This window comes from Pararge aegeria, chromosome 7 (assembly GCF_905163445.1).
Source record: "Pararge aegeria chromosome 7, ilParAegt1.1, whole genome shotgun sequence".
In the NCBI taxonomy this organism is placed as follows: domain Eukaryota; kingdom Metazoa; phylum Arthropoda; class Insecta; order Lepidoptera; family Nymphalidae; genus Pararge; species Pararge aegeria.
In genome coordinates this window covers 11,532,537-11,544,737 of record NC_053186.1, presented here as the reverse complement: position 1 = coordinate 11,544,737, position 12,201 = coordinate 11,532,537, and the positions used below count along the sequence as shown (strand labels likewise).

The 12,201-nt window shown below is 33.7% G+C and overlaps 1 protein-coding gene across 2 annotated transcripts in view; it reads right to left on the bottom strand.

Annotated features, from left to right (window-relative positions):
- Nucleotides 1-4,874: 4,874 nt before the first annotated feature.
- The window catches only part of LOC120625208 (synaptotagmin-10-like), a 101,155-nt gene continuing 93,828 nt past the window's right edge, over nucleotides 4,875-12,201 (bottom strand). Inside the window, exons 8-11 of one of the 2 annotated variants that reach the window (XM_039892195.1) lie at nucleotides 7,781-7,901; nucleotides 7,285-7,456; nucleotides 6,546-6,749; nucleotides 4,875-5,382 (exon numbers count right to left, since the gene is read on the bottom strand). In XM_039892195.1, the coding sequence (XP_039748129.1) occupies nucleotides 5,379-5,382; nucleotides 6,546-6,749; nucleotides 7,285-7,456; nucleotides 7,781-7,901 (501 nt within the window). In that variant the 3' untranslated portion in view covers nucleotides 4,875-5,378. Of the gene's footprint in view, nucleotides 5,383-6,541; nucleotides 6,750-7,284; nucleotides 7,457-7,780; nucleotides 7,902-12,201 lie in introns of those variants that run through there. The other variant, XM_039892196.1, reaches the window with a different exon arrangement.

Genomic DNA, 12,201 nt, shown 5'->3' with positions numbered 1-12,201 from the left:
AGCCAACGGAAACCCGGTCTGGATCGCCTCGGTACAACCAGTAAGTAGCTGCCTTTTGTCTAGACCAGTTTATCATCAAAAATAGAATCTGTTCGTATAGTCCGTTGACAACCGGCTGGCGCAGTGGGCAGCGACCCTGCTTTCTGAGTCCAAGGCCGTGGGTTCGATCCCCACCACTGGAAAATATGTATGTGATGAACATGAATGTTTTTCAGTGTCTGGGTGTTTATCTGTACATTATAAGTATTTTTGTATATTATTCATAAAAAATATTCATCAGTCATCTTAGTACCTATAACACAAGCTACGCTTACTTTGGGGCTAGATGGCGATGTTTGTATTGTCGTAGTATATTTATTTACTTGTTTATTTATTTTATATCGGTGGAACATCAGCCTAACGATCGCATTCCAAACCCAGAGTGTCATCACCGGATCTCAACGACAAGATCCGTGTGGTCACACTCTCCAAATATATCTATTTTGAAATAATTGATTTTGTTTACACCTAGAAGCTCTGTATTATCGGTATCGGTAGTGGAAACAGTTATACTTCATAAAGTTGGAGTCAGCAGTTAATAGAACACTTGCATTTTGGCACTGTTATGTTCATTCGTTAGTATTAAATCATATCATGTAACTTATCTTAAAGATAAACACCCTCGAAATAAAAACTCCATATAAAAATGTCAACATTTTATTCATAAACCAGTACAAGTACTTAAATTAGCATAGATTTACAGTATATAAAGACTAAAGTATTAAGTACGAAGTCATCATACAAAAATAATCTCTCATCCATGCAAATTGTACTGTCAAAATCTTCAATACATTATTTAAGAGACGCGGAACATTGGGTAGGATAAGTGATAGGATCCATTTACATGACTCGAATATTAAATAAAGTGCGAAATACATCTTGTATTGTGCTATTGTTATACATCAATCTTGTTTTAATGGTAGAAACACATAACAATACTTACTTAGGTGATGATCGACCTGGGAAGTAGACAATTTATACAATTGCATACGAATTAGTGCGCTTAACATTGTATAAAAACGAGGGCTAACACTGTCATTCTTATATGTATGTTTCTAAATATCGTCCATACAGTGATAACATCTCATAGTTAATTTTATTTGCTGTGCTGTGTACACTGCACAATATTTAACATAAATAGCAAACGAACAACGTTCCCCATACCACGGCATAACAATGCCACGTGCCACTCACGCCAGGAACCAAAGCTTACCACACATTCTAATTATTGTATAAGTATTGACAATAATTTTAATCAAAACTTCAATGCTTCAATACGATTCGCACTGGCAATATTACTGTGAATAGTTAGACCATTGTCAAAAATATTTCATTTGTGCGTAGAGCCTAACGCCGTGTGATGCCCACGCCCTGTTAGTGACATCACATATATATTGTATCTGGCAGATGCGTGGCGTTAGGTTCTGTTCAGAAACACGCGCTAGAACACGTCATATCGTGTATCGTGATTTAAGCTTACATTATTCTAAGATTTGATTTGACAAAACACGCGTTACTTCACGTGGGATAGGGTGGAGTTGGATTTGATCGTTGTGTTTCTACTATCACTCTCATAGCTTAGTAAATATAGATCTGTACGATAGCCACGATAAGTGGCATACAATTTGTAAGAAATATAAATGTAGGAGCAGTTATATGGGAACAGGGAATCAGTTAATTGAATAAATAAATTATGTATAACAAGACTTCTCTATTATTTAATAAAAGTAAATTTATTCGCGATGCTGCTGTCTATGTTGCCCCCCCATACTTTTCCAGTAGCCAAATTTAAGAAGGGGGTTCTTAAATTTGGCTACTGGGACAAACTTGGCTACTACTAATTTGGGAAAAGTAAAAGGTATTGAAATAAATTTCCGTTTTGTTTTACGTTCCTTTGAGTTTAAACGAGTAATCTATTGTTGTGTTTAAGTTGCTTTTATTTGATCTGTATTCTATCGTGATTACCTAATTATTTAGATGACCAGCGTGGTTAAAAAAAAATCTTATAATATTTATTTAAGTATTCTTATAATATGTATCTACTGCAGTGTAATCGCGTAGTAATACCCACTTAAACCAAGTAACTAACCACGCACAAAAATTACAGTAACTTCACTCATCAGCACTTGGATATGTGGTCCAAGTAGCTAAATATATTTAAAATTTCGAATGTTTATATTTCAAAAGAGCAGCTGTTTTTTTTTTGTTGTCTTCATCACGGTAGAATCTATCTTCCGAATTTTTGTGTACAATTTAAAACTGGCGATGCTACTGTGCCTATACAGATTTAATGAAAGTCATAAATTTATTATTGAATTTAATATTTGTGAGCAGCCTGTGAAGCAATGTAACAACTTCTATGGTCGTTCCACGCTATGATTGTTTATCCGTAACTTTATAACTCTACAATCTTTTGTAATAGATTAAACTTAGATAGGAGTTATGGCTACATTTTACGCTATACATTGTGGAGCGATTTAGAACAATTAATGTTCACTAAAGAGAGTTTCCTTTGGCAGTACATTTAAACAATGAGCTAGTGCTACGTGATACAGAAAATATATTCATGACTAGGTCCTATGACTCTACGAAATAACAATTATGACCGTGAAACTTCGGAACACAAAAAAGAATGATGTTGTCATTAAATACGCCATTATCTCCTGTTACACTTTTATGTGCGGACATAAATTCCTTTACCCAAATTCCTTATCACAATACCAGTAAAATTACTAAAGCCAGCTATTTTTGTTGAGCCATAATATTTTGTTTTTCGTCGATATTGAATACATCAATGCCCTTAATATAAATCATTTAACAGATTAGATCCTTAAAAAAAAAAAAAAAATTTGATTTTACATAATACACAAATTAACAACTAACAATGAAGAAAAAGGAAGAAGTATTCATTTTTTAATTTTGATTGAATACATCAATGCCCTTAATATAAATCATTTAACAGATTAGATCCTTAAAAAAAAAATGTTTAATTTAATTTTACATAATACACAAATTAACAACTAACAATGAAGGAAAAGGAAGAAGTATTCGCTTTTTAATTTTATTTTGATTCGTATTTTCCCTATGAGAAGACGTTTTCCCTAGTTAAATAATAAATAATAGCCGTACAATAAAAATAATTACTATGCGGGCCGGCAACAATTATAAATAACAAGATTCATTTTTTTTTAAATATACAATTAATATAATGTTTATATTATAAACGTTATTAATTAAGTATTGATATTTCAGAAAATAAGGCATAAACATAGAAAAAAAAAATGTAACCGCAAAAGTAATTAAGATTTCTAATTAAAAGCCCTGTTTATTTACACCAGTCCAATATTTGTCCATTAAGTTCGGTGCTGAAATGTATTGTTTACGTGAAACGGTTAAAATATTCACTAACTTTGCTAATGGATAGCAAATATTACTAAACGGTCACTCTGGGGAGGTTTTATTGAATTTATGCACATAGATTGTACTAACCACATTTATCTACACAAGCAACAAATTATAAAGGGAAATGTGAAAATTTACCTAAGCTTTTTCTTGGATTAGAGATTTCTTGGATATGCGATTTTTGCGATTATATATATCTTGAAAACTCTAAATATATTTATTTTGTTATTCTAATATACGTTTTTGAATTTATGATTGTGATTCGTTAAGAAATAGAAATATGATATTTGAATAAATTTTTAAGATTGAATAAAATTTCAAAAACTCCTCCGAAAATCGAAAACGATTACGAATATCGTATTATTACGTTTTTATTCAAGTAATGATGATTTCTAAAATAGTTGTGATATGTTTTATTGTAAATTTATATCGTCTTTTTATGAAACTGATATTGATGTCCATTTACATTATTTTGTTTCTAGTTATATTTTTTTTAAAGGAAAATGAATAAACTTATCGTATTGCGCTTCAGTGGTTTTAACAAGGCTTAGGAACTACGTAAAATTTAACTTTTAAAACGAAATACTTTAAAAGCTTTTTATAGTTCATTCAGATATTTAAATTAAACGTTATATTTTATAAACTTTTTTACATGTAAGAAAGAAGAGTTGTCTTAAATTTTACATAAATACCTTCTACGATAAGCAGACACATTATTTAAAGGTATATTTTATACATACTTAACATAATTTCATATTGAGTATTGATCAATATATATATTTTTAAAATATCATATTTACTTTAACACGATTTAAAGCTTCAATTTTCTCTTATATAGATATATTATGAACTTTATAAACGATATTATTTGCTGAGTGTTATAAGATAAATAAAACTCTTGCATAGTTTATTTTTGTGATAAAATCCAACTACTTATTGTCAGACACTAACGGAATGTTTGTAACATTCGACATCTCTTAACAAGTTACACATTTTGCAATAAATATTTGTATATTTATCATTTTTGTAAAATCTCATTCAATTTTACAATAAATTCTTTTAAATTTCATGTCGAACGCCATTTGATATGAGATTATATAAATTGCAAGTTCTATATATAATAATATTATATATTATATAATATATACTTTAAAAGTTTCTATTTTTGTAAAAGATAACAACTTTACAACATTTATTTAATTTAATGATAGCTTACTTTAATTTATGTACATGATACGATCAAGTCTTGAATCTGAAATGTGCGTTTTCGTGTAAAGATTAATATATAATAACGTTATATTATATACGTGTATAAGAATCAAAAGGGAAGTACCATAAAATAAATGAATATATATGTTTATACAAGAATAAGTAAAAATATCAACAACAAGTTGTAAGGACTAAAGAGGGTTTTAGAAAAATGGTGATGATTTTTTTTTTATCTAATACTTAATTCTCCATTGAATACAATCACTACTACTACTACTTTAAATTATACAGGTATACATGTGTCGTGTTATATTAAAGTTTAATAATCCGAATCTAGAAACACGTTTACAGGTATTAGTTTTCCTCGCTTAGACATCATATTTCACAATCAATAATAAGGTACAATTCTTCATTAGATTTGGTAGCAAGCAAGTTTATAAGAGGGCAGTCGTAAACAGAAATATAAGAGGTTTAATTCTTGTCACTACTCCAACAAATACTAATGTTAATAAATACATCCACTACGATGCGATATCACTTAATATTCATTTTAATATCTCCTCTACAGTAAATGGACATACAACCATTAACCCCTAATCACATTAACCTACCGCTAAATCTTTGGCATCTTGAGAATATCCAGCAGATTCTTCTAAACATAAACCTTGTTGGATGCTATTCGGTTACGTGAAGATGTTTATAATCTTTATCTTGCGATGTTAGTTCCTTCATCTGCGAAAAAGCAAGACTATATAAATATTTATAACATTTTATCAATAACGTTAGGAAAAACATTGACCCATTGACTACATTTCGAGTTCACCCACTGTACCGTATGTGTACAGTTTTTTGTGCACAAAAACACATGGAAGCCTGGAGACACACTGTAATTTGCATATTTTTAAAGTGTAGCATCAAAGTTTAAACAGTCCGTCAATCATTCACCTCTTTCTTTTATATCTAATTTAAAATATTGACACAGATTTGGTAACTGCACCGCATTATTAACAATTAATTAGGAGGTCATAGGTACGAATCGTAAAGCCAATGTCGTTCCTTATACCAAAAACCAGAACGGCTTTGCAAAAGTATTTTAATAAGTGTTTTTTTTCCCTCACTTCAATTTGGATCGACGACAATATTATCTTCGTCGAATTTGTTAGCTGTCGTGAAGTGTTTGACTTACGAGTGGTGATAATAATTTTTTCCAAAACCTCCACTTCCAGTTCCGTAAAAAAAAATACCGACACTCCAATTTTACTCAAGCTTGACGTATTGTTTATGTTCGATAAAAAAAAATATTACCTAAATTTTCCAAATTCAATGCATTACAACTAAGTATATTAAACAAATCTCAGATAGTAGTTATTTGTTATTTTTAATTAAAAATGGTAACTCAAAAAAAAGGTATTGTTTTGGAAATATAAAAATAAAATATATATAAAAATGAGTTGTCTCACTCAAACTTGAGAACGGCTGGACCGATTTGGCTAATTTATTTAGGCCTTGAAATATTCATGAAAGTACAGGAAAGGATTAGACGGTGAAAAACAACTAAAATCGTGTTTTGGTCACCTAACTCCTTCTAAACAGCTGGATCGATTTTGATGAAATTTTGTGTGTAGGAATTTCAATAGGTTTCTGGTTTGTTTGAAGCATTATTTGACCCGGTACGCGGTAGGTGGCACTGCTTTACCTGGCATGACTACGTCTGCCGTATCCACTAGTGTTTAATAATTCTACATCATATCATTGGCAAATGACATTCTCAAGCTACATGTATCTAAATATCTTCATTTAGAACACTTTTGAATCTTATTATCGGCAGAAAAGAATTAAGGTGAATAAAATAAGTACCGACTTCGATGTGTTCTCATGATAGCAGATGCAGTTACCTTGAATTCAAGCAATTCAACGGGGTGTTCTGCTGCTCATTGGTCTTATTGACGTTGACGTTGGTGGGTGGGCACTTGTTGAGCGGGTACCACTGGGCGACGGGTTTCCGGGCATTGTCCAGCATTTCCAGCCAGTGGTCGCGACCGATGCCTATCAGCGTGGATCCTATTGCTGTGCATCCGATGAGCTCGTTTGGACCAATCCTGATGGAGATATTTCAAAAATTATTATGACATGGGCTTGTGCAGCTTGTTTTCAGCGGCTTCTTGCTATTGGTTTAATATCACAGTCCACCAAGTTTGGGATCTACCAACGCTGCGTTTAATACAATGCTCAATGACCTCAGCAGAATTTCTTAACAGGTGGGCTTACAGATAAACAAGCACGATGAAGATTATGTTTTATGCTAATGTTTTGTTTTTCCAATAATCGTTAGGAACGTACATAAAAAATAGTACAGAAGATCCAGTTAAGTACGTCCAATTCGAGAAACAGATAAACCAGAGGCGTTGTTTTCAGTTTTAAAAATGATCGCTTACTATGTGATCCCTAGCCCCGAGTCACTCAGTGAATAAAATCAAATTAGAAATTTCGCAGAATAACCAGGGATACGTAATTTTGGCGTAAATTGAAAGGTAGGACCTTTGTGCGGTTAGATTCCCCGTAACACTTCAATATATCAAAACACCATAATAAATAACGTTAATAAATATTGCTACGTTTGTGAGCGAGACTTACAGATCGTAATCGATGACCTTGACTAGAAGCGTGACGTCATAGACGTTTTCTGCTGGCAAATCGAAGACCAGTGCTTCGTTATAGACCGGGCTTAGCGTATTCTTCTTGACCGTCGTCTTCTTCTTCTTTATTCGTTTGCCTTGGCAGATAAGGCAGATTTTCACGTAGGGGTCTGTAATAAATGTTTATATTGAAATTCCGTTTTCTGTTATAATACAAGCTGTACCACATTATAGTTACACTTTGTAATCGTCTTCGAATTCCTCAACTTCAAATATATAAAAATCTGTCTGCGTGATCGTTATATTGTCGGCCCTCTTATCACACTCCCTTACGGCTAGCGCGCTTAATACCGCCTGGATTACAAATACCAATAGCCTCACAAACAATAAATATCATTATGTATTAAACTCTTAGTTCTAAGCCTTGTTCGGTCGTTATGCGTCAAGCGTCAAGATACCAATAGATTTACTTTATAAAAGCAGTAGTGACTCACCTGAAGATCCATTAATATCCATTGCTTTGAGATTCCTTCCCTTTATAACCGTCACAGTAAGTCGCCCAGCAGTGGGCAGGTAACAGAGCGACAGCATCAACTCTCCAAGATCTTTCTTCTCCTGTTAAAAGAATAAATAACAGTTTTAATAGATTACAGTTTTTTTGATTTTTCATTGCGTTATTTTTAAAGTCATTTATCACTTAAATAAAATATTTTAAAACTACACTTGTTATTTTATGTTTGTATTTATTACACAAAGCAACATTAACGAAAGTTTGGAACTACGAGATAGTGCAGTTATGTTCACCCTATGAATTTTGTCCAGCAGTCAACACTCTCGCAGCAGCTATGCGAATGTGCCCTAACTTCATACCAATGTATAATATGATATTTATATTATAATATTATAATTTATGAGTACGGTAATAAGTTCTGCACGTAAAATATTGTTGGACCGCCACAGTTTGACAGATGGGTGGATTTCGGAAATTCTGAGAAAGTACCTTGACGAAACTGATGAAGAAGCTATGACTAGCATCCATCGGTTGAGATGCTGACGATAAGTAAAATAAACAGAATAAATCTCCTGATCCTTAAAAACAACTCCCGAAGACTTGTCAACCGCATAGAAACCGATTAGGGGTATGGACTTAATATTCTTGTAGCCCCTCACCGGTTGGCCCACTACCATATTTGTCTGCACCATCACTTCTCACTTAAATTCCAGTCAAAGGGCTAACTTATAGAGGAATAACAAAAACAGTCACGTCACGTAGATAGAAAAACATCGTAACAACTTTCGAAAAAACTCACGTAGAAAATATAGTGCCAGGTTTATATCTCAAATGAAATTTAGTTTTATGTGTCAGCTAGACATATTATATCATGCATTGTGTACACCCGACTAAATAAGATAAAAGCTGAGATATGTGACAGCGGCCTACACGGATGGGTCATGTGCCAAATTGACGATACAATCTGCAGAGCTTTACTTAAGTAACATAAATATTCCTGAGCCAGTTCAAGAGAGTGGTTTGCACACAACTAAAACCTTGCGCTGACAATCTTTCATAACAATATGATACAGCTGACATATCCTTGTGACAGCGGAGTATCATCATCATCAACCCAATACCGTCCCACTACAGGGCACGGGTCTCTTCTCAAAATCAGAAGGGTTTAGTCCGTAATCTTCCAAATGCGGATCTGTAGACCACAGACGCCGTTGGGAACTCTCAGGCATGCAGATTTCCTCACGACGCTTTCCTTCACCATTTAAAAAAAATAGTAAATTAAAAATTAGTAATTCTTAAATTAAAAACGCACATAACTCTGAAAAGTCAGTGGTGCGTGCCGAGGATCGAACTCGGTCTGCAAGAAAGGAATGACGTAGCCTTACCCACTAGGCTATCCAGGCGTTCTTCGACCGCGTTTATGTTTTTTACAAATTTCGTGGGAGCCGTTTGTTTTCCTGGGATAAAAAGTAAGTAGCCTATGTTACTCTTCGTCCTTTAAGTAACTATATGCTAAAACGGCCAAACGGCTTTAACGGCCGACTGGCGCAGTGGGCAGCGACCCTGCTTTCTGAGTCCTAGGCCTTGGGTTCGATTCCCACAATTGGAAAATGTTTGTGTGATGATTGTTTTTCAGTGTCTGGGTGTGTATCTGTATATTACAAGTATTTATGTGTATTATATTCATGAAAAAAATATTCAACAGCTATCTTAGTACCCAAAACACAAGCTACGCTTACTTTGAGGCTAGATGGCGATGTGTGTGTTGTCGTAGTATATTTATTTATTTAAAAACTAAGTTGATTAGTGACTTGATAAGCTAAATAAGTAAGGATTCCATTAAGCGAAAAATTATAAGAAAACAATAATATTGATACAATGAAATTTAAATGACAATTATTCGCTATGCCTCTTTAATATTATCATGTAAATGATTCTACATATTGTATCAAGAATTCGTATTTTATTATTCTTCTAAGTCGCTCACTCTGGGCAGAGCGATCGTGTTATGGGTTACGACTCTCAACAGTGACTTCTAGTGGTGGATTTGCGAAAACACTCCGTAAAGGAAAAAGGTGGCAGATCTGATTAAATCGGTCCATCTTGTTGGAAAGTTGTAAGAGATTGACCACACGGACGCTTGCCTTCGACTCGACCTTGACCTATCGGCAGAGTGATTACGTATCATGCTATAGGTGTGCCACAGGCGTAAATCTTGCGATCACTTTTGTTTATTTATTAACAGACAGCAGTGATTGAGATTTACGCCTGTCGCAAGCCTGTCGCGAGTTACGTAATCACCCTGCCGATGTTTATTGGTATCTTTCTTCCGTAGCTAAATAACTTACTGATTCGCAACTAGACTAGAGAAGAGTCTCTGCTCTATGTTTAGCTCGAGTAAGGAGATGTATACCTACTACGACTAGTATATTAAACGTACTTATAAGTAGTCTCAAGGAAGAAAAAATTACGAGGAAATAAAAGTATCCAATAATGAATCGATTGCTTTTTGTACTTAGTATTTGTTTTACTATAATGCAGGACATTATTAAAGGTACAAGTGTTTAGGATTCCGGGTTTTAAGGTTCATTTTGCCGTAGCATAGTTAAGAGGCTATAATGCTGTAATTTTGCATGGGTATACATTCAAGTAATAGTCAACGAACTTATTGAATGTACTTCATTTCACCCAAGTGTGTCTTACGTGCTGGCCACGGGATATTCCAACCGTCGAAGCGTCTATGACGTAGCGGCGACCGTTACGCGGTTCAAAGTCAAAGTCAAAGTCAAAAATATCTTTATTCAAGTAGGCCCATAGGTGGCACTTTTGATGCGTACATAAGTGTTACACGGTAGTGAGATGATGGCGATAACCACATTCGTAAACTTAAAACTAAAGCTACGAGGGTTCCAAACGCGTCCTGGTCTAAGAAGAAGCCCACAACAAACTTAGCCGAATGTTTTTTCTTTTTGTTATCACCATCTCACAATGTCAATTTAAATTATTAGAAGAGCAACCTGGTTAGAGCAATAATTTACACCCAAGCTTTTTTATCGATGACGTAGTCCTTTATACTATAATAGGACTTTTCTATAAGCTTACGTTTATTACAAACTTTGAACTTTTTAAGAGACATATCCAAGATGTCAATTGGTAGTTTATTGTAGAATTGTATGCAATTTCCTTTAAACGAGTTATGAATTTTATGCAACCTAGTATATTGCACTGTAAGTTTATTCTTATTTCTAATGTTTAAATTTGCAGTCACATTTTTTCTTAAATTTAGAAATGTTTTTACGAACGTACATTAAATTTTCAAATATGTACTGACTATCCACTGTCATTATTTTAAAATCTTTAAATTTATCTCTCAATGACTCTCTCGGACCCATTTTGTAGATCGAACGAACAGCCCTCTTCTGCAGCACGAAAATAGTGCTAAAATCAGCAGCATTACCCCAAAGTAAAATTCCATATGACATAATGCTGTGAAAGTAACTAAAATATACCAGTCTAGCAGTTTCTACGTCGGTCATATGGCGTATCTTCTTTACCGCATAGGCACCAGAACTAAGCCTGTTCGATAAATTATTTACATGAAGGCCCCATTGAAGTTTAGAATCTAACGTTATTCCTAGAAAAACTGTCGTATCCTCCAGTTTCAGTTCCTCATTGTTAAGCAGTACAGTGGTTTTCACGTGTTTAACATTAGGTAAAGTGAATTTTATACACTTGGTTTTTTTACAGTTCATGTTGCGAATACATTTAGTCACATCGCGCGATAAATAGCTTTTAAGATAAATATGTATTTTAGGAAGAAGAGATGAGATCAATAAGAGAATGTGAAGTGAAAACTACGTTTATAAAGATTCTTCCATTCACTCTTTAGGAAAGTTTAACGCTTTGATTAAAAAGGTCGAAGGCTATATATTTTTTAATTCGATTTTGACGCTAGCAAAACGCGCGGCACCGCCATACGATAAAATGGTTCTAAAGGAAAGGTGCTTAATATTCACATAATGATATTCCAGATTTTCACGATAAAGGTTTTAAGATCGAGGCCCAGGGTCAGCATTATTGAGCCGGTGATTAATGACTAGATCCCGTAAGCCTTACGACGAGGTTTCGATTTGTTTGAGATGAAAACAAGATGAAAATGCCAAAAAACTTAGAATAATAACGCCAAAATAGCTTATTTTTAAGAGATATGTGCGGTGCCGTCTGTTTTCTATATTCAATCTATTTGTAATCTTTTAATAGGTTGTTATACATAGTTAGATAGATAAATTCTTTATTGCACACAATTTATAATAGAAATTGAAAACATAAATATAAGAAGAATAACAATGCGCAAAGGCGGTCTTATCGCTTTAAGCGATCTCCTGCAGACAACCCTTAATGAAA